The 23098-nt window shown below is 41.2% G+C and overlaps 1 protein-coding gene across 1 annotated transcript; it reads left to right on the top strand.

The window, feature by feature from the left end:
• The first annotated feature begins 15534 nt into the window (after positions 1 to 15534).
• Positions 15535 to 16866, top strand: LOC131681592 (tRNA (adenine(58)-N(1))-methyltransferase catalytic subunit TRMT61A). Its single transcript, XM_058962479.1, has 5 exons — positions 15535 to 15808; positions 15867 to 16166; positions 16225 to 16354; positions 16424 to 16593; positions 16650 to 16866. The coding sequence occupies exons 1-5, from the start codon at positions 15611 to 15613 to the stop codon at positions 16782 to 16784; spliced, it is 933 nt and encodes a 310-aa protein (XP_058818462.1). The 5' UTR covers positions 15535 to 15610; the 3' UTR covers positions 16785 to 16866.
• Positions 16867 to 23098: the final 6232 nt, after the last annotated feature.

A 23098-nucleotide genomic window follows, 5' to 3' on the forward strand; every position in this document is an offset into this window, starting at 1 on the left:
ATATTGTCAATTTCGGCAGATAATTCAAAAAAACTGCAAAAAACGCCATATTTTCGCATTCAAACATTCATATCTTCGAAACTAAACATCAGAATCAAAAACAAATTAATAGCGTTCATACTGTTTTTTAGTTGTTTCATTTAAAATTGGTTTGGATAATATCGGTTCAGCCATTGCTGAGAAACACGAATGAGAATTTGTCCGTTACATACACACACACACAGACACACACACACACAGACATTGTCCCAAATCGTCGAGCTGAGTCGATTGGTATATAAGACTCGGCCCTCCGGGCCTCGGAAAAAATCTTGAAAGTTTGAGCGAATTCTATACATTTCTTTTATAAGAAATGTAAAAATGGCCCATAAAATAGACATACCAACGAATTATTGTTAATGCTCTGTTAATAAAATACCTATATTGTGGTGGGAAAACTGAATTTTCCTAAAGGGGTTATATATTGTACTGAGCCAAATAAATCGAATTTTTTTTGTTGAATCGATTTGAAGTTTATACTTTACTCAAATTTCCAACGCGACTGAGAACTAAGAAATGAACGCTTTTTCTTGAAAAGAGCGATACTAGCAGTGATACCATTCAAAGAAAATCAACAGTGAATATTTCCAGACTTGGTTTTATTTCCTAGTTAATAACTATTGTGTTTTTTACATCCTAGATTGCATGATTCAGTGATCGAAACCCAAAACTTTTTAAAGTATTAGAAATTATTAAATTAAAATTTGAAATTGACAAAATGATAGTATCGCCTCTTTGGCGATTGTTTACTTTTTCGGTCTCACCTATCAGCATTGCAGTATCGCGGGCGAAACTTTACATAAACAAACAAAAATACAGTTTCGCCCGTTGTATTTTTTGCTGTAGTTTAAGAAAGCAATATCGTAGAATCAAAATTTTTAGGTTAATTTGTTGCGTTTCAAAGCCCTAATTCACATGTATGAAAAAGCCCTATGTTTACATTTGTAAGTATCGCCCTTTCCACAAAAAAAGCGTTGAAATGAAATCGCAGCTCCTGATATCACGCTATCTCTGAAGTGCATGCGTGCATAGTTTCAAATTTTACTTCGACATCGACTTTTTCTAAAGGTGACTTCCCAGTAGTATCCTTGATTTGAATTATTATCGCTAATCCTAATGTCAAAGAACGAATAAAAACCTCTCGAAAACGAAGCGTTTGGGAAAATCATCATCATTACGGGAATTTTCATTTTCACGAAACTTTTCGATATCCTTCCGTCACTTGCGTTAATGCACTGGGTGCACAGTGCTCTGAAAATCTAGCGAAATCGTCTTAGGGCACCAGCGGGTCTGTAAAGGATACTAAAAATTAATTTCTATTCCATAATTTTCAGTTCAGCAATTCGAGAGATCGTGCTCACCGCAAGCCATGAGAAATAGACTACGTTGTGAAGCGATGGTCACTATTTATTAAAAAATCACGGTTAAATAAAAAATAAAACTATTAAAAAATTTCAAATAGTTTATAATTTTCACAAACTTATTAGGAAAAATTGTTTAATAAGCTTTCGTAATATTGTGTAGGAAAAAAAGCTGAAAATTTCAGTATTTTCTCTATCTGCAACATATAAACCCTTCAGTATACCAATTAATTGGTATACGAATTGGAATAGGTTCGCCAAATTTTGGAAGAAGTCTATAAAATAACTCCTTGAAAACTACCTAAAAATTGTTGTAGTTCGATGCAATAAAAAATCTCCAAAAAAGAAATGTACCTATTAATGTGAAACACAGCGAATAATACATACAATAAATTTTTATCCCATTTTTATCAGGCAATTTTTTTTCTCTATAATAAACTGAAGCTGTTAAAATATTCTTCTCGTCCCTTGATGTAGTCTGATAACTATTTCTGATTATGATGAACTTTTTATTTTCGTATATTTCGCATATCTTCATGATAAGGAAAACATGCCCAAGAAAGAATTTACTCGAATTCGGTCTTGTTCGTCTGCCAAAGCCCATCAAACATATGTTCATATTTGGCTGATAAAATCGGGGTTTCAATGTGTTATAATAGATATTCAGCATTCGAAGAAGTTTCTTGTGAACGAGTGTAGAACGACTTTGTTTCTACTTACTTGAAGTCAGCGGCGTAGCCAGAAATTCGGTTTGGTGAAAATCGATCATACTGTCCAAACGGCATAATTCCGAAACCGTAATTTTTGAAGTTTTAAAATTATGCAGAAGTAATTTTTCAGAAAATAGTAACAGAGTTCGTGTCTTTAGCGAATTTGTTGAGACTTTATTGTAGTCATGAATATTAACCTGAGAAAATTCACCATAAATACTTCTTGGACGATATACCGTCAAAATTATTTTATCAAATGATGCGCTGTTTAACGTTTGTAAAACTCTTCGAAGATACTAAACCTCCGAAATTGGCGGTTTCAAAATGATGTTATCTTGGCCTTAAATTACTGTTTTTGAACATTTGACCTATACATATAATTGGTCATACAACAAAAATCAAATGCTCATCAAAATCGATCAGGACCTGCTAGAATAGAATGGAAATCGTCATTTTTCATAAATTTCTCTCTACATGCGGAAAGTGTTATCCTCGTTATTAATCATATTTCGTTTTCGTCTCAACTCGACGCATTCTCAAAATAAAAACCTGTTTCAATCCACCTAATGGTGCAATTGTGCTTGTCTCATTTGTCCAGACTACGATTCCATGGCTGGTTATGTTCAACACAATGGTGGAAATGAATATTACATGTTCAGTACGATTTGCACATACATACAATGAATCGACAACCACGATCTTGAGATACTATGTGATATTGAAACATCGCTTGAAACCAGCGGCGGATCATGGAGAAAGATCCGGGAGGTCCAGGTTCTGCCGAAAATGTTCAACTTGTTAAGAAATTTTAAACTAGTTTTAATTTTAAAGCAGCAACCCCTCACCGCATACTCCCTCCGGGCCGGTATGATTGACGATTTTTGGAGTGATTGCATAACCTTTCTATATGAGAAAGGCAAAAATGTACCAAAGTCCAAAGAAGTCAATTTTTGTCAAACATCTCAATGTTTCATGCATTTTAAAGTCATTTGGCATCAAAAATACAAATTTTATTTTGAAATTTTTTCATTTCAGTTTATATGGGAATTTGCTGTGTGATTGTACTTTTCAACTCGTAACTCCGGAACCGGAAGTCCAATCAATAAAAAAAATCAATAGCAGTCGATGGGAATGTTGTACCTTTCATTTGAGATTAACTTTGTGCAAATCGGTTCAGCCATCTCTGAGAAACGGAGGTCACATTTTTTTCCACATACACACATACATACACACACAGACATTTTCCGATCTCGACGAACTCAGTCGATTGGCATATGACACACGGCTCTACGGGTCGGGATTAGATTGACGAATTTTAGAGTGAATGAGAAAGGCAAAAACATTTTTAGCAAATGATGTTGAAAGTTATGCATTTTTTTGGTGAGCAGTTCTATGTTTCATAGAGATTAAATCAATTTTAACTTCGCTTCCTATTAAATAAAGACCCTTATTACAGTACATTTCTACAAAAATGAGCGCAATTTGAAAATAAATCTGAGGATTATGATTGATTACAGAACTCTGGAATTTTCTATTGGAATGTTTTCAGGCAGGAATTTGATATTGATGCAATTAGACAACTGTGAAATCAAGACCAATAGATCAGTTACATATCAGGACCCCTTTCCGACAATTTATCAAAATTCCTCATGATGTTTACAACAACAGGTTATCAATCCACCGATCAGATAATTGTTATTGTAATATTGAATTAAATCAGTCAGCATCAATAAATTTTCAACTTCAATCCAATATTTTTTTTTGGTGTGGTGGGGGGGGGGGGGGGGGTTGTATGGTGTTATACCCCAAAACCTTCTCTTGGCTACGCCGTTGCTTGGAGTTATTTATTTCGCTTTTCATTTTCCGATATGTTTCAGATCGATCCGATGGTTATAAGTTAGAAAAATTGCAGTCAGAAGGCTCGCACAAATGAACATTTTTGCACTGATAAGCTATCAAGTTCCTTCCAGACAACTTGGAAGTGTTGGGTGATTATTTCTAGCGGTTGTAGATAGAAAAATGAAATACAAAATTCGTTTTATCGAAATAATGTTTGGCTTATTTCAATGGATTATTACTATATTGAACAATAAATAGGCGACAAAGAGTAATCAACAAACAACAAGCCATAACTTTTAAAGTATTCAAAATAGATATTTGAAGTCTTCAGTAAAGTTATTCGCAAAAGTAAGAGCTACAAATTTGTTGAAGGCATCATTTCGATATAATCACTTCTAAGAACATTTGTGAAAATATCTCACTCATAGAGGGATTAATCAGCAAAAGCACAATACCAAAAGAAAGGGCATATTACCTCCATTAAATTCTCCGAAGATACTATTGACCTAAAATAAGCCGTTTTGGCGTTAATAACAGATTACATGTTTTTGGTCATATTTCTGGCAATGGAAAATGATAAAAATCTTTCGTCCGCATTTAATGTTAAATATCTCTTTTGATAATAGTCCGATTTCAACAATCTATAGCTTGTTCGAAAGGTATTCGTTGAAGCTGTCTAAAAACATATAAATTGTTAATCTATATTGTCAATTTCGGCAGATAATTTTGAAAAACTGCAAAAAACGCCATTTTTACGCATTCAATCATTAATATCTTGGAAACCAAACATCAAAATCAAAAACAAATTAATAGCGTTCATACTGTTTTTTAGTTCTTTCATTTAAAATTAGTTTGGATAAGATCGGTTCAGCCATTGCTGAGAAACACGAATGAGAATTTGTCCGTTACATACACACACACACAGCCACACACACACACACACACACAGACATTGTCCCAAATCGTCGAGCTGAGTCGATTGGTATATAAGACTCGGCCCTCCGGGCCTCGGAAAAAATCTTGAAAGTTTGAGCGAATTCTATACATTTCTTTTATAAGAAATGTAAAAGGGTTAATGCATAAATAAAAATCCCAACCTCTCGTATTTTTAGATAATGACAATATTTGCAATCAAATCAATACTGATATAAATAATTTTCTGAGCGCTCGTTCAAAAGTAATAAATTCAATGTATGCTACACTCATATTTCAACATGGTGCTAATGGTAAAAGCTTCAATCGAAGTGGATTTAGTAAAAATTTTACCAAATGATGTAAAATTTGGCATCTATATTTGACAAGTATCTAAATGATGTGAAATTTGAAATAATGAGTGATTTTTGCAATGCCCTATTAATTATAAATCCGCGGGGGTTTTGACCAACCACAGGTAAACTGCGAACATGGCGATCGACTTATCAACTAAAAAAATTGAAACTTGGTTAGTTCTTCTGGTTGAATTGAAAATATATTAGTTATTCTGGTTGATGAATATGGACTGGACATGCCCTTGGGAAATTGATCGAGTGTGTTAAACTTTTTTGTTTGGAAAAGAGTATGAAGATGCTTGATTTGGCAAATTCAGCTATAAAACATGCAAATTGTCTCGTATTGGCTGGTTCCAACTACTCGTCGAAGTAATCATAATTCGATATTGTTTAATACATTTTACTATAGCTGTCAAATGCTCAAACTCATAATAAATATATGACAAGCACCAGCAAATGTCGTTTGCATAAATGAACACATAATTACACCATTAGGTGCATTGAGATTGGTTTTTACGATGACTATATGTATAATACGCCGCCCATTCATAAAATAGGACTGCATGATACAAGCTCTCTATTAGTTTTTATTGCTTATAATAAACAGCTTTTGCTCGGTGCGTGAGAAAACTATTAATATTTCGGCCTGTCTGGAAGCTTTTCATCTAACGTTTGCACCAGGAAGCAACACATCTTTTTTCAAATGATTTAAACTTGTTTAAATGTGAAAATATAGAACTTGTTTTTTCTTCTTAACAGCGCCCTGTCCGTTTGACCCGTTTGTATCAATATTTAATTGAGGAAGAAAGCTAGTTGGCAGAAAACGGCCGAGTACACGCTTAGCTGGAGTGAATTTGAGAAACGCGATTTATGAAGCATGATGATCCTCCAGATTTAACCGCTCAAATTTATAAGCAGACACCGGTCGGGGTGAAAAGAAACCCGTTTGGGAGTGTAAATATTATTGATAGCGGCGGGGACCAGTCGGTGCGCGGATTCTCGCGAATCGCGGGGGTCCCTGTTGCACCTGAAGGGAAGCCCTTTCTGCGTATATCCAGCTGTGGAGCGAATCATACACCCTGCGGAACGTGAGAAATTTCCAACGTAATTACACCAGTTCGAACTGATAAGGCCGTAAATTTTCTTTCCGCTTTAGCCGCGCGCACAGTTTCGCTGCGGTTCGTGGAGAGAGCCGGTAACTTGTTCGTACGTAAGGAAGTCAAGGCTGTGAGATTGGGATCCTGTAGGCGCGCGGCTTGAGCAATTCAGCTAGCCGCAGAGAGTGATTGGATTCTCCGCTGCGGCTCTGATGGAAAACAAATATATTTTTCTGGAGCGTTTCTGCTGGCTGCACCACATTAAACTGCTATCAAAATTTCACGCCAATTCATCATGTTTGTAATAAGGAAATTATAATGATTAACCGCGAGTGCCTGAACCGGATTGGGGCTGCATAATTCATTCCATTTTCCGCATGATTTACAGAGTGTGCAGGGAAGGTGATTTAGAGAATGTTACAGCTCGGCATTGAACTCAGCTGTGCTGGCTTTTGAATTTAGGATTTGAATTATGATCAATGAATCGACCAAGTTTCAACTAAATATATCAGTATTCCTAAATTATTAACTATAGCTCTATATAAATCTGTATAAAACACTAATTTACAAAAAAAAAATCTTTCTTTTCATACCTCACTATTGCTTCAATTTAGCTCGACCATTCTAGCAAATTTAGAATATGATATCCCAGAAAGGCGATATTTGTTTAACGATTTTCTGCAATGGAAATAGTCTCAGTTGATAAATTTCACTTCAATTGAACAATCAAAATTCCAAAAGTTTCACTCCAGCATTTTTTTTAAATCCACAATTTTCAGTACTGGAACATTTCTCCGGAAATCAGAATTTCCGGGAACCAAATCTATTGACTTGGTTCCTTCCAGCAGGGTTCACAAGTGGTTGTGTTCCTGAATCTTTAACACCCAAAAAATAAATCGGGTAGAAATTACCGCAGCTATATGATTCCGTTTTGACGGGTAACCGGGTGCCCTGTCGGCCTTTTAACGTTGTTTTATTTTTTGGATATATAGCGATTAAACAGAACTCGAGATATACCTAAAAACTCCGATATTTAACTAGTGTAGTTTTTGGCTCTTAAACCTTCTATGAAGGCAATCTAAAGTTAGGGTTCCTGACACCGATCCATTTGTACGAGAATTGTTTCAGTAGTACTAACGTCCTCAGTACCGGTACCGGTATCCGACTATTTTATGTTTTTTAAGTGAGAAACAAATGATCATACAATAAAGTCGATTCGCAAATCCCTCATATTGCTAATGTTAGGTGCTGTGCCTTTTCATGCACATCATAGCTTGGTCCCATTTCCTCCAAAAGGAGAAATCAATAGTAATTCTTCAAAAGGGCTAATGAGACTTTTGTAAACAAACTTATTTCGCTCATTATTCCACTACCGAGTTGAATTTCATGAAAAATACACATCAATCAACATCTTTATCCTTGGTAGAATAAATATCAAATGTTTTCTGTGTTGAAATGATAACAAATTAAGAGAAATCAGCAAAACAAAAGTTTGTTTACAAATCTTATTAGCCCTATTCAAATGTTGATATGGATGTAGTATACAGTATGTTTCATCGGCAAACAGAACTACTTCTCTCGTGCAATGTGGTTAATCGCAGAATTAAACATCGCATTTTACCCTCTTTTGATAGCAACCTGATCGAAAATTTGGGTATTAAAATTTCTACCCGATCTTGGTATCATTTTTACTGCTGTAGCGCCTTAGCCTTTTCAATACACTGACGAGCAAACTAATTTCTTGAAAGGAGGCTTACAAAAACTTACAACAAATCGGTCGAACTTCTTCGTAATCGGTGATTTTAACGCCAAACGCCGATCCTGGAATAATGCTCAAAGCAATTTCAGCAGTAAACTACGTTTTCTTTCCAAATGGACCTACACGCTAGTCGAAGAATCCATCAACAATTGATTTTGTTTTGACAGATCAAAGTTGCATTTGTTGTAAATTGGTTACACATGGTTGGTTTTGATCGCATTCCAGTAACTTTTTCACTTTCTCAAGAAGCTGTTTTCTATCCCATTACCTCAGTGTCGACGAATGTCAACAAGGAATAAAGGGTGGTTTCCGATTTTAACGTGATTACAATTTTCCTACGGAAGTATAATTTTAAGTTCTGCAAGAAATGTAACATTTTAAATAAACTTACGTTTATTACCCTTTCTCCTTATAAATTTCCCTGTCTTCCTTCCGATTCCTCTTCCTTTTATCCTTATCTATTGCAAGTGTTCCAATCTTATTAATTTATTCGTATTAGTTTTAGGAATCTTTTTTATATTAACAGATTAAGGCCGAAGTGGCCTGTGCCGTATACAAAAGATTCCTCCATTCCACTCGGTCCATGGCCGCGCGTCGCCAGCCACGCAGTCTGCGAAGGGTCCGCAAATCGTCTTCCACCTGGTCGATCCATCGTGCTCGCTGCGCGCCACGTCTTCTTGTACCGGTCGGATTGCAATTGAGAACCGTTTTCACCGGGCTATTGTCCGACATTCTGGCTACGTGCCCGGCCCACCGTAGTCGTCCGATTTTCGCGGTATGACAGATGGGCGGTTCCCCCAACAGCTGATGCAACTCATGGTTCATTCGCCGTCTCCATGTGCCGTCTTCCATCTGCACTCCACCGTAGATGGTACGCAGCACTTTCCGTTCGAAGACACCAGATGCGCGTTGGTCCTCCACGAGCATGGTCCAGGTCTCGTGCCCGTAGAGAACTACCGGTCTAATCAGCATCTTGTAGATGGTCAACGACGGCGAACTCTGTTAGACCGAAGTGTCTTGCGGAGGCCAAAGTAAGCACGATTTCCTGCCACGATGCGTCTACGAATCTCTCTGCTGGTATCATTGTCGGTGGTCACCAGTGAGCCCAAGTACACGAACTCTTCAACCACCTAGATTTCGTCGCCACCGATGCAAACTCGAAGCGGGCGGTTCTCATTCTCTTCTCGTGAACCTCTTCCTATCATGTACTTTGTCTTCGACATGTTGATGGCAAGTCCGACGCGCTTGGCTTCTCTTTTCAGTCTGGTGTAGGCTTCCTCCATCTTCTCAAAATTTCGTGCAATAATATCAACGTCATCGGCGAAGCCAAGTAGGTGAACGGACTTTGTGAAAATCGTACCACTCGTGTCGATCCCTGCTCTTCTTATTACACCTTCCAGCGCGATGTTGAATAACAGACACGAGAGACCATCACCTTGCCGTAACCCTCTGCGTGATTCGAAGGGACTCGAGAGCGTCCCTGAGACACGTACTACGCACATCACCCGATCCATCGTTGCCTAATCGCGTCAGTTTGTCCGGGAATCCGTACTCGTGCATAATCTGCCATAGCTGATCTCGATCGATAGTGTCGTATGCGGCTTTGAAGTCGATGAACAAATGATGTGTGGGCACATTGTACTCGCGGCATTTCTGCAGTACTTGACGAAGAGCGAACACCTGGTCCGTGGTAGATCGTTCGCTCATGAAACCCGCCTGGTACTGCCCCACGAACTCTCTTGCAATTGGTGATAGTCGACGGCATAGTATTTGGGAGAGTACCTTGTAGGCGGCGTTCAGCAGGGTGATTGCTCGGTAATTACAGCAATCCAGCTTGTCGCCCTTTTTGTAGATAGGACACACGACACCTTCCATCCACTCCTCCGGTAAAATCTCCTCCTCCCAAATCTTGGTAATCACCCAGTGCAGCGCTTTAGCCAGTGGCTCGCCACCGTGTTTTAGTAGCTCGCTTGGTATTTGGTCAACCCCAGCGGCTTTATTATTTTTGAGCCGGCTGATCTCCTCCTGGATTTCTTGGAGATCCGGAGCCGGTAGTGTAATGTCTTCCGCGCGTGCTCCCAGGTGCGTTACCGTGCCATCCTTGTCGTCTGCTGCATCGCCGTTCAGGTGTTCTTCGTAGTGCTGCCGCCACCTCTGGATCACCTCACACTGGTCCGTGAGAAGATTCCCGTTTGTATCTCTGCACATGTCGGCCTATGGTACGTGGCCCCTGCACGAGCGGTTCAACTTCTCGTAGAATTTCCGTGTGTCTTTAGCGCGGTACAGCTGCTCCATCGCTTCGCGATCTCGGTCTTCCTGCTGGCGCTTTTTGGTCCGGAAAACCGAGTTCTGCCTGTTTCGTGCCTGTTTATATCGCGCCTCGTTCGCCCTCGTGCGGTGTTGCAGCATTCTCGCCCATGCTGCATTCTTCTCTTCGACTAACTGCTCGCATTCGCCGTCGTACCAGTCGCTTCTTCGGTCCGGGCCCACCGTACCCAGTACAGTGGCTGCGGTGCTACCTATGGCGGATCGGATATCTCTCCAGCCATCTTCAAGGGCAACTGCGCCTAGCTGCTCTTCCGTTGGTAGTGCCACTTCCAGCTGCTGCGCGTATTCTTGAGCCACTCTGCCATCTTGTAGCCACTCGATGTTTAGCCGCGGCGTTCGGCTTCGACGAGAGCTATGCACTGTCGAAAGTTTTGAGCGCAAGCATACTGCAACCAGGTGGTGGTCCGAATCTATATTCGCACTGCGATAAGTGCGGACGTTTGTGATGTCCGAGAAGAATCTACCGTCGATTAGAACGTGGTTGATTTGATTTTTTGTTACTTGGTCCGGTGATCTCCAGGTGACTTTGTGGATATCTTTGCGAGGGAAGAAGGTGCTTCGGATTACCATTCCACGGGAGGCTGCGAAGTTCACACATCGTTGGCCGTTGTCATTTGATACGGGATGCAGGCTGTTAGGCCCGATCACCGGTCTGTACATTGCCTCCCTTCCTACCTGTGCGTTCATGTCGCCGATGACAATTTTCACGTCTCGCAGAGGGCAACCGTCGTATGTCTGCTCCAGCTGCATGTAGAACGCTTCTTTCTCGTCGTCGGGTCTCCCTTCGTGTGGGCAGTGCACGTTGATGATGATGTAGTTGAAGCCTTTGATTCTCAACTTGCACATCCATGCGTTGATCGGCTGCCACCCGATCACACGTTGGCGCATCTTGCCCAGCACTATGAAGCCGGTTCCCAGCTCGTTGGTTGTACCACAGCTCTGGTAGAAGGTAGCCGCTCGATGCCCGCTTTTCCACACCTTCTGTCCCGTCCAGCAAAGTTCCTGCAGCGCCACGATATCGAAGTTGCGGGGGTGTAGCTCGTCGTAGATTATCCTGTCACATCCTGCGAAGCCGAGCGATATGCAGTTCCATGTTCCGAGTTTTCAATCGTGATCCTTTATTCGTCGCCTGGGTCGTTGCCGATTGTTCTGGGTCGTATTCTCTTCTGTATTGTTCGTTATGTGGGTTTTTTAGGGGCGGCTTATAGGGCCTACGCCAACCACCTGTCTCGCCGGTGGGCCATCGTGCCAGGACTGCTTAAGGTCCCACCTGGACACCAGGACAGGTTTACATCTTCCGAAGAAGGGTAACCCCCCCCCCCCCCCCCTTCCCTGTCAGCATACGACCAAAGTTCCCACCGGGGTTGGTTACCCGATCTTCACTAAGGTTACTCGTATCCCAGTCGACGCCACGTGGAGGCCAGGGCTAAGCTAAGGACCGCAAGTGGGGTCTATTTTATGCCTTCAGGTACAAGAGGCTTACGCACTGCCCAGTCATTGCCGACCAAAGTTTTAGGAATCGTTACCTTTTAATACAGTGCCAGAGGCTGTGTACTGCTTTCGCCTCGCTAATCAGTCTCATATAGATTTTAAGGTTAGGCTAAGGAGAAAATAACTAGCTTTAAGTAACATTTATGATCCATTTGTTTATTTATTCTTATCCGGTTACTAGATGTAAGTTTAGCTGGAAGCACTAGTTTAAGTATGCAAATTATTTTAGTCTTTAAGAAATACAACTTTAGATTTAAGATTTGGGTAGCTAACCGATCACTCAACTTGTCTCGTGGTTTTAACTTTTTTGACAACTCCCAGCGAAGTGTCTAGCTGACATAAGAGCCCGACCGAGAGCTGAGTGCGTAAGAGTGTTGACTGCGCTGATCAATACACTGTCGCTATAGATGGTGAGATGCAACGACCGAGGGGTCGTGACACTCCCCCCGGCTACGAGACATCCCTGTCATACTGCTCATCGCGTCGAACATCTAGAACAGCGAGCCTTGTCGCCGGTCACTCGTAGATCCCGGACTGTGTCTGTACAGCAGCTGATCTTCCCTGTGCGTCTTTGCCCGTTTTAACCGAAATGATCCGTCCCTTGGGCCAACAGTTCCGTGGAAGTCCTGGATCGACGTCGACTACGATATCGTTCACCTCAATCGGCTTGACTTCACTGAACCTGAACGCTGAACGAGAGCTTGATTAACTCCGGCAGATAGTCTCGCACCCAGCGTCGCCAAAAGATGTTCGCTTCCACTTGTGACGTACACTATGCTCGCCGCAGAACTACCGACTCCTCGTTGAGGACACTGTAGGGTTTGAGTCCATTCGATGAACCCACGAGAAAGTGGTTCGGTGTCAGGACTGGAGCTTCCGGGTCTTCTACTGGAACGTACGTTAGCGGACGTGAGTTCACGATGTTCTCCACCTCCATCAACATGTTGCGAAGTGTCTCGTCGGTTGGATGGCGTCCTGGTTTCGATGCCATGAGGTTCTTCTTCACCGACTGAATAAGTCTTTCCCAGGCTCCACCCATATGGGGAGATGCTGGAGGTAGGAATGACCATTCAGTGTTTGGACTGACGATTTCTCGAACGACGTGCTCCTGGTTCACCTCCTTCAGTGCAGCTCAAAGGTCTGCGCTTGCCTTCCCAAGCTCCTTGTTTGAAGCAATGAAGTTAGTGCCACGATCTCTATAGATATTTATTGGTACGCCTCTCCTTGCCACGAATTCGCATCGAGGGAATGTGCGATTTCTATGTGCACCGCCCGTATAGTTAAGCACGTTATAAGCACACCCCATCGCTTTTCGGTTCGACGCCCAACAACTACTAACATTGGGCCAAAGTAGTCAATGCCAATGTATGAGAATGGTCTTGTGAATGCCGCCAACCTAGCCACAGGAAGATCATCCATTGGGGGAGGACGAGGAACAGCCCTTTGGTTTTTGCACACCTGACGCTTGCTTCTAACTTGTTGAAACAATCGCCTAACCTTTGTAATCCGGAAGGTCTGCCTTAATTCATTAACGGTTATTTAATCGAATTGCACTTTCTTCCGATACTCCTGGTTTGTTCAAAACTAATTCCTCCACACAAATCCTTTGAGAATTGCAAACCCGTACGTAAATGAATATACGCATAATTTGAAGTAATGAACGTCCAACTATTAGTTAACAATACAGCGCCGTTTCCAAGCCTCAAAGTAAGAAAAATTGCTTCTATCCACAAGGCAAAATATAACACGTGAACCACTTAGAATTCGAAAGATGAAACGGCGAAGCAAACAAAGTACCGACAGAAAGACATATATCGGGTTAACATAAAACACATAGAAGATTTATTACCAAAAACAGGTACTTAGAGTGTACTTAATGCGCGAACAGCACAATTTTCAATTTATTGGACTGCTCTTCATTCGCACTCATAATCTTAGCGGGACGAAAATCTATAGGACTGGATTGGCAGCATTCGATATGTTAGCTCATCCAGGACTGTAAGCACTAAACATTGTTTCTCATATGGTTCGACATTGTTTGACGAAGCATTATTCTGCATAAAGACCTTACCTATTCAAACCCCAGTTTTAGTGTATCCTTGATCGGTAATAATGTATAGAGTAGGAATAGATACAAAACCAATCTGAAATAATCAATGGTAACTCCACTCATTGAATAACCCCCTTAATCAAACACGCAGTGCTGATTTGCCGCTCAGGTGTACTCAATTCGCAATACACAAAGCGCATGAGACGTTCAGCAGAAATAAAAAAAAAATATTAAAGATTTTTGATAAAGCAACACCTTGCGTTTTACCATTTCTGCTGATGGCAGCAATGGTAGCTCTTCTCTACCTCGCAGTACAAGACACCCTAAAAATCCGGCCATTCTTTTGACTTGCCTTAACCAATAACGGGCGGGAATCATCATCACTGAGAATAAGATGCCAGTTTACCAAACTAGCCCTGTATTTAGCGCAAGCATTTCTGCGAAACAGGGGGAAAGTTCGCTGGACAGCATAAGCTCCGACAAATATGAGTAGTATTATAAATTTTGTTCGTAAACGATTCGCACCTTATTCCGACCAGCCATGGTCAAGGTCTTGCCAGCAAGCCCGGTGTGTTAGGTCCGGATTCTGCTTTGCGTTTTTAACAGCTATATCGGTAATCACTATATTTTACCGGGGAAGATTTCGCACAGTGCGGGAGAGTGAAAATACATTAAAGACAGGCTGAAACCCAAGTGGGAGGAGAAAAGTCGAAATATATTTATATTTAATAACGCTTTATTTATTAGTTTTTAATCAGATTGTTTAAATATTATGTGCAGCTCATAAATTTCATGAATTATCTCATTGTTGTGAATGATTTTAGCGCTTTAAACGGTTAAATTAACGCTCAAAACGGTGTACCGGGTAATTTATAGGACGAAGCGGAACGGATCTCGTAGTTTTCTTCATTATTTTATGTCCCTGTTGAACAGTAATAGTTATGCTCTTTATCACGGTGACGGCGTGGGAGTCACTTTGGAAATGCGATAGAAGCTCGGCTGGGTCAGTCTTAACCAATCTCGTTGAATATTTTTATACTTTTTCATATTATGGTTCATGGAAAATTCTGTATCTTTACTACTGTTATTTCTTACTTTCCGAATCACATCTCTCTGTTCGCATTTAAAGTGTTTCAATGTTTAGCTATCACTGCTACATACTGAGCACAAAGGGGTTGTGTGTCACCATGAGCAAGTAATACCCAAGATGTCCATTATTCTTCTCCCCGGAAAAGTTCGTTATTTTAAAGAACTTATTTTCAATTGTAAGTTGTAATTTAACTATCTCTAACAGACCTGGTTGGCATGACCCAGATCCGAGCATCGGTATCAAACAATACATCTCTAAAAAAGAAACATTGTAATATAAAATCATAAAACTGTTGAAATTCAAGGCAAATAAATTAGTGATGCTGCAACCACGTGTTCATTCGGACATCGCGCGGTTTCCACCGTATGTCTGTTCTGAGCTGCAAACATGAAAAATGCGCCACCACCATTCTCACCCATTTCCTCTCTAAAAAACGTTAATACTCTCTCTCATTTTCGATTGCTCTTGCAACTGTCAAATGCTTTGTTTACAAAATATTCAATGCCAACACGCGTACCGGTTAGGTTGTTTAAATTTGCACGAAATATTTAAAAAAAAACTATTTGTAACAATCCAAAATGAGCTTCGCTGAACCAAAAGCCTTGATAGCTGAAGGCGATACCGTTATACTGTACTTGACGGTTACTAGTGTGTACGCAATCGAAGCTGTTCCGCAGATCAAAAACAAGAAAGGTGAACTGATAGAGCATGTGTTCCAAACAAACTTTGGTGCGCTAAAGGTGAAAGACATAATCGGCGTACAGTATGGTTCTAAGGTAAGTTCTAATCACCTAATTTTTTTTGTCACGCCGAATCATGTCCATTTGATTTTAGGTAGAACTTTCCAAAGGTTGGGCTCACGTTCTGCAACCCAACCCGGAACTTTGGACCCAGACGTTACCTCATCGTACGCAAATTCTGTACACTCCGGATATCAGTATGATTCTCTATCAGTTAGAGATTAAACCGGGCAGTATCGTAGTAGAGTCTGGTACCGGGTCCGGTTCACTATCGCACTATTTTCTTCGTGCCATCAGGCCGCACGGTTTCCTGCACACGTTTGATTTTCACGAAGAACGGGTCCAAAAAGCTCAGGATGAGTTCAATGGTCACGGTTTGGGCGAATATGTGAAGGTATGGCAGGCTTTTGAAACACATTCCAAACATTGCATTTTTTTAACTTCAATCGTAGGTTATCCACCGAGACGTATGTGAAAACGGTTTCGGAGAGGAATTGAACGGTAAAGCCGATGCAGTGTTTTTAGATTTACCGGCTCCACAACTAGCAATTCCTCACGCGGCAAAAGTCCTTAAGGACGCAGGTTTGTTTGAATTTCTTATAATTTGGTCAAAAATGATTGCGAAATTATTTTTTTTTATTCAATTCAAAGGTGGGCGCATCTGCTCGTTTTCACCCTGCATTGAACAATCGGGTCGTGTTTGCGAAGCTCTCGAGCAGTACGGTTTTGTGGACATTGTCAACCTGGAAGTGCTACAGATCGAGGACGTTGTGAGAACGAAAAGCATACCAGTGATGGACCTGGAGTTTGTGAAATATAAGGTAAGCGATCCAAGGGTAAAATTGTCAGTGAGGAAATGATTTTGTTTCTTTTCTAGAAAAATGAATCTGATAAAGAGACCAAAACGCCAAAAGAGGTAAAGAAGTACATCACCTCCAGTGCTCCGACTACCATGGCTGGGCATACCGGATATCTGACCGTTGCGGAGCTACCACCTTTATTCGCACGATAGCTAGTAAGTAGTAACTAGTTCGGAAAGAGAATATGTTAGATTCCGAAAAGAATTGTAAAATCTTGTTTAAAAATAAACCAAAAAAAGACGATTAAAGTTTGTTTCTTGCATGACTAAAATGATGATTTCTTAAAATAGTAAGTACAATATAAGTTGATTGGTTGATTATTTATTTCGGGCTTTAACCGTGCGGGCCATTCGCCTCGGAAAAAGTTTAATGTTATGTACATTTCATTGGACAATGCTATTGGATAGAATTGATGTGTAATCTAACTAGTTCTTTACTAAGCTAAGCTTGTTTCCGAGTCTGAAGCGGGTGAGACTCGGGTTCGAGGTGTTGCTAATCGTAGAGAAGTGATGGCTTGTACGAGCGTTGTCATTGGTCGTCGTGGCTTGGTTTGGGCTGCAGTTAAATTTCTCCACAGAGAAACCGCTGATGTCGGTAGTTGGATCCGCCCTGGTAATCGATGAACCGATAGAAGACTTCCTGGCCCCTAGCCTAAATGGCAGCGAGTAACAGGGCATCTTTCAGGATAGACAGAAGAACTTCCTCCATGTCCGAATCATTTGCAAAGATATCCCGGATCGAAGAAAGAAGGTCATAATGCTGGCGCAGATCTTCGCATTCTCAGCAATTGAGTAGTAGATGCTCCACAGTAAGCTTGGAGTTGAAACTTGTGCAAATTGGTGGGTCGGCATGAGTGATTGTATGGGCATGGGTGTCTTTTGTGTGTCCCACACGGGGGCCATTCATAAACCACGTAGACTCATTGGGGGGACGGGGGGGTCTAGCAAAAGTCTACGTTTGTCTACGAGGGGGGAGGGGGGCTCTTTGAAAAAGTCTACGTAGACTCTTATTTTTTGTTATTCTCGTATTACTAATTATAAATGGGATTTAAAGAGAGTTGTATTTAAAATATCGGTCTATTCAGCTAGGTGTATTTATGCAGGCACTTCAAAGCTAGTACACTATTGAGGTAACTACTCGTTAAGCAACCACTCAACCCAAAACCCACGATTTTGTTTGGGCAACCTCACACGTTGTTGTTTCTTGCGTATATTTTGATATAGTTTTGATCTAGGAATAATACAAATTGACAGTTCTAAAGATGTTTGACCAAAATTCCTCTCGACGGAAGATTTTGACTGTGAAATCATCTGAGACACCACTAGTTAGCAGACATGCATGGACCATTAAATGCATGAACCATAAGAGTTAAAAAATGGTCAAAGTTAAGCAATAAAACCACCATTGTAACAACAAAACACCCGATTTTTATTAATAGGTGGATTAATTTTTTTTATTTGTTGATTTCGGTGGTTAAAGCAGTAGTGTAGTTAAACTTCTACAACAAAGTGTTGACTCGAGTTAATCAGTGGCTCTTGCAATCATTTACACTGATTTCAAAATCTTTAAACACCCGTTAAAGTTAATGTCTTGACCCTACGCAACTCCGTGCAAACCGGTTCTACTATACTTATCTTCGAAAATATTCGGAGTTAAGCTTTGATACTTTGCGATAATACTCTCAGGTGATATGGCTATTAATTACATAAGAAAAATATATATTTTTTTGGGAAGATTTAAATATTTGTTCACGAAAAGTGAAGTTTGTGAGCATGGTTGGTGTATTATTTTAGTCTAGATAATAGTACACATCGACAGTATTATTTTGTAATTGTTTCCTTTAATTTAACAATTTTGAATGCACCAGTTAGGCTCAAAAAGTGTTTAGCAATTCTGTATTGTTGCTGTAGGTTACACTTCGGCCAAAACTTGAACTAGTTATAGCAATAAATCTTTTTACATATACTTGAGTGACTAACCTTGAAAAGAAGTATTCCGCTACACAAACGTTGACAAGCACCTTGATTTGTTATTAATTGATTTGATCAGTCATAGACAAAAAACCAATGGGAAAAACCTTTCTTTAATATTTAAAAAGTTTGAAATAAATCGAAACGCTAATTTTTAATTGAACATTATAATGTGCTTCTTGCTAATTCTACATTTCCCGCGAATAAAAAAATAAAAGTCTACGTAGACTTTTGGCGTGGGGGGGGGGGGTTGGTAAAAGTCTACTAAGGTCTACTAGGGGGGAGGGGGGGTTAAAAATTCTCAAATTTCGGTCTACGTGGTTTATGAACGGTCCCGTAGGCGAGAGAGAGCTTTTTGCTCGATCCTGCCAACCAGGTCATTCTACTTTACTAGGTCCCCCTTAACCTTTTGTATGAAGCCTCGAGAGCCTCTCCAACGAGCAACAAAGTAGTCGGTGACTTTACTCCTGAATACCTGGCAAATATCTGGCGACGGGACTTCTCGGGTCAATAGGGTACGGGAGTGTCGAGTATACCGAACGAAACTAGTCGGTCAGCGTCTTCGCTTCCTCTAATCCCAATGTTCTGAGACCCAGCATATAGTGGTAAGGAGGTCGCATTACTCCTTGATTTACTGGACGAAGTGGTGCACAGTGTTCTCGAGCTCCAGGGCGGTGAATCTAAAAATATCACGGTTAAGATATTCCAAATTCATTTACCAGCGGTGATAAGCGCCGGAACAGAATCTGGGATTGCACTTTCTAAGCGACATTTGTCACTGTGATCGCTCTGAAGTTTTCACAGTCCAATTTGTCCCCTTTCTTATATATAGAGGTGATGACCCCTTCCTTCCACTACTCCGGCAGCTGTTCTCTGTCCTAGATTCTTTTGATTATTCGGTGCATGCTTTCCGTCAGTTTCTCCGGACCCACCTTGAAGAGTTCCGCTTCTAGACCATCCTTACCAGCTGCCTTGTTGTTCTTGAGCTGTTGAATAGCCTCGTTAACCTCATTCATAGTTGGCGCCGGTACATCCCCGTCGGCTGCGACACTGACATAATCGTCCTCCTTGAACGCCCGATTGTCTGCCTGCGCACCATTCAGATGTTCATTGTAGTACTACCTCTACCTTTCGACCACCTCACGTTCGTCCATCAAGATGCCACCTTTCTTGTCTCTACACATTTCGGCCCGCGGCACAAAACCATTGCGAGAGTCATTCAGCTTCTTGAAGAACGTTTTCTTGAGAGCAATACAGCAGCTCCATCTCCCTTCTCTCAGACTCTTCCAGGCGGCGCTTTTTGTCCTGAAAAAGACGAGTCTGCTGTTTTCGCTTCCGTCGATATGACTCCACGTTCTGACGAAAGGCTTGAAGCAACATCGCTGCGCGTGCTGCATTCTTCTCATCCAATATCTCTTGGCACTCCAATCGTTCCGTCCACTCCTCTGTACGTATCCCAGGACGCTGTCCGCAATGCTGGAAGAGGATCTCCTTCCTAGATTCTGTTGAAACTATCCAAAAAGGCTCTCTTCCCCACTAGCGGAAGCTATCGGAGCATAGGGTAGCCTACGTCGTCATGACCGACCGACTTTCCTAGTGCGACGGCGACTTCGGTGGCGGAAAATGGGTAGTTATATGATTGACTGGAGTCCGGTATAAACTTTGTAGGCGATCCACGAACGATCCTCTTCTCGATTGATTTCTCTGCCTACAGTAATCGGCCGATCGCTGCTCCCACAGAGTTATTCTCTTGGGTGATCGAAGGGCCGTCCGGCGTGCCCTGATAATCGATGCCACTTCTGGGTTTCTCCAATGTATTCCACGACGCGGAGGAGTCCCGTGAGATAGGTTGCTATCAAATCGGCTCGGTCAAAAATCCAACATCTTCGTCGGGATGTAGAAGGTGAGTGCGTTAGTGGAAAATTGTGAAGGGAACGTGGTTGCAGTTTCCCTTGTCGGATGAGACAGACCTTCCACAACATCCTGCAATAGAGTAGGAACTAATTGTTAAATCCAAAGCTGATGCCGATCGACCGCGGAGAAATGTGGTGTTGCCGTCGTTGAGGATGACAGCATTACTGTTCTCGACTACTTCAAATATTGCATTACCGCGATGACCGCTTCTCCTATAGTCCCAGGCAGTATGGTATGTGTTGAAGTTTTTCATCATTATAAAGGGGGTTGGGAGCTACTCAATGAGGTTGCTAAGCTTATTTAGTACCCACTTCCTGGGGTCCAAGGATATAACTGATCTGGCGTGCTATGGCGATTAGATCAGTGTTGAGCTACACCGGTTCTGTTATCAGGTCCGATCTGGTTCCGAGTCCCAACTGTCTGATATATGTTGGCACCCCACCGCACCTAGTTGTAGCGATAGCTGAACCACGGGGAAGGATTTCGGCCCTTCTTGATGTGTCTCGTGAATGGCGGGGAAAAGGTGCGTAGCGGGCGATAGTTCGTTACAGGTCTCCGAGATTTACTTGCTGTCCGTTGTTTGGTCCGTACGGTTAGCATGTTCTTTCACCCACAAATGTGTGAAGTAGGGGTACTGGGATTAGCACGACTACATCGGGTAGTGCTCCTGCAACTTAGCGGACTGGAGCTACCGGACAACCCTCCCAAAGCTTTGCTGCTGGCGGTTGCGTTAGATTTTCCGGTCATGTGCAGCGATGATACAGAGGCTCCCCAAGCACCCACCAGTGTTTCCCGGAAGTCTTCTAGTGCTTCCAGGGACATCCCAACAAACAACGTACGCAGAACAAACAACATACGCGCCTTTGATACAACAGAATAAGCAGAACAATGACTAATTAAGCGATTATCCAGCAAAATTGCTCGTCGGAATAGGGGATACGGAGGTTGTTTAAGGAGATCAAGATAGCAGATCTGCAATTCGGAGTACGACACACGTATTCAGCGTAGAATTCAACAGCAAAAGTTGAAAGATAGGGCGATGGCACGAAGAAAAGCTAATAAAAAGCAGTTGCATCGGGTAATAAATGATCGTACGTAGCCGTAATACTAATGAGACAAATAAACATCAGATCCAGAAGCAGTTATTATAACTATAACCTCAATGACAACAACAATAGCAACGACAATAGCAACAATAATCGTAACAACAATCGCAACAACAATAGCAGCAATAATCGAAACAACAACAACAATACGCAAGGCGGTCGTCCAACAGCTGGCAACTCTCTTCCCCGGGATAAGGATCTACTTGCGGCGGCAAGGGTGCAATTCTCTAGGCCTCCGTTTGAAAATCAGCGTGGTATCAGGTTTCAACGTGGTGAAACACTGAATCCATACCCGGTTGTACATCAATTTAACTCAACTTCCGCACCAGATAGATTTGTAACCCCCGTCCTGACGAATTCCTTTTCTCAGCGCTGTTCAGCTTGTTCCTGTGAGCATTCGTGTTTTCGTCCAACCTAACGCACTCTTCAGAGGCAGACCATGAAGAACCGGTTACGGATGAAAACGGATCAATAGTTTTGCATGATATTTCTAAGTATGACAAATTGCCATTAACTTTATCAGAAACGCTTTCAGAAATTTTGATATATTGTCAAAATTTTAATCGTATGCAGAGCGCATCTAAAATGAGCAAAATCTATAGTAATGTATTGAGCTCCTCTTATTCTGTTATTTTAGGCACTGAAACAAGTCGGAACGACAGCATAAAAAGTGAGGAAATTTTTGGTAGTGGCTTTAACGTATTCAGAGACGACCGAAATCTTTTAGAATCTCAAAAGAAGTCTGATGGAGGAGTTCTTATAGGCGTTTCGGCTCAATTTAATTCTGAAATTCTTCCCACAGTGAAGTTTAAAGAATTTGAACATGTGTGGGTTAAAGCGAACATTTCAGGTGAAATACATGTTTTGCCTCTGTATATTTCCCACCAGAGCATGCTAATATATCATCGTATGAAGCCTTTTTCAAAATTGCTGAACAAATTTTATTTGAACTTCCGGTCGAGGTCAAAGTTCACATTTAGGGAGACTTTAACCAGCGCAATGCCGATTTTATTCCGGATTCTGAAAATGAAAATATTCTAATACCAGTCGTAGGAGAAAACGAAACAATGAATTTCATTTTTGACAAAACTGCTAGCATAGGATTTAATCAAATAAATCATGTAAAAAATCAACAGAATTGCTATCTTGACCTTTTATTTACAAACACTCAGGAAGATTTCTGTGTATCTGAATCTTTGGCTCCTTTGTGGAAAAATGAAGCTTTTCATACTGCTATTGAATTTTCTTTGTTCATCCATAAAAATCAAGAACCCAACGTCTATGACTTTGAGGAAGTCTTTGAATACCATAAAGCTAATTATGACAATATCAGACGGAAGGTAGGTAATGTCGACTGGCAAAATACTCTTAGGAATGAAGCGAATATTGAAACCGCCCTGGACGTATTTTACAAAATAATTTTTGAAATTATTCATGAAGAGGTGCCCATTAAGAAGAAAAGACGGCACGGTAGCT

This window comes from Topomyia yanbarensis, chromosome 2 (genome assembly GCF_030247195.1).
Source record: "Topomyia yanbarensis strain Yona2022 chromosome 2, ASM3024719v1, whole genome shotgun sequence".
In the NCBI taxonomy this organism is placed as follows: domain Eukaryota; kingdom Metazoa; phylum Arthropoda; class Insecta; order Diptera; family Culicidae; genus Topomyia; species Topomyia yanbarensis.

Excerpts from the sequence above, each read along its gene's own strand:
- LOC131681592 (XM_058962479.1), top strand. The coding sequence starts at position 15,611 with ATGAGCTTCGCTGAACCAAAAGCCTTGATAGCTGAAGGCGATACCGTT. Across the intron at positions 16,355-16,423 it reads AAAAGTCCTTAAGGACGCAG|GTGGGCGCATCTGCTCGTTT; the intron begins GTTTGTTTGAAT and ends TTCAATTCAAAG. Across the intron at positions 16,594-16,649 it reads TGGAGTTTGTGAAATATAAG|AAAAATGAATCTGATAAAGA; the intron begins GTAAGCGATCCA and ends TTTCTTTTCTAG.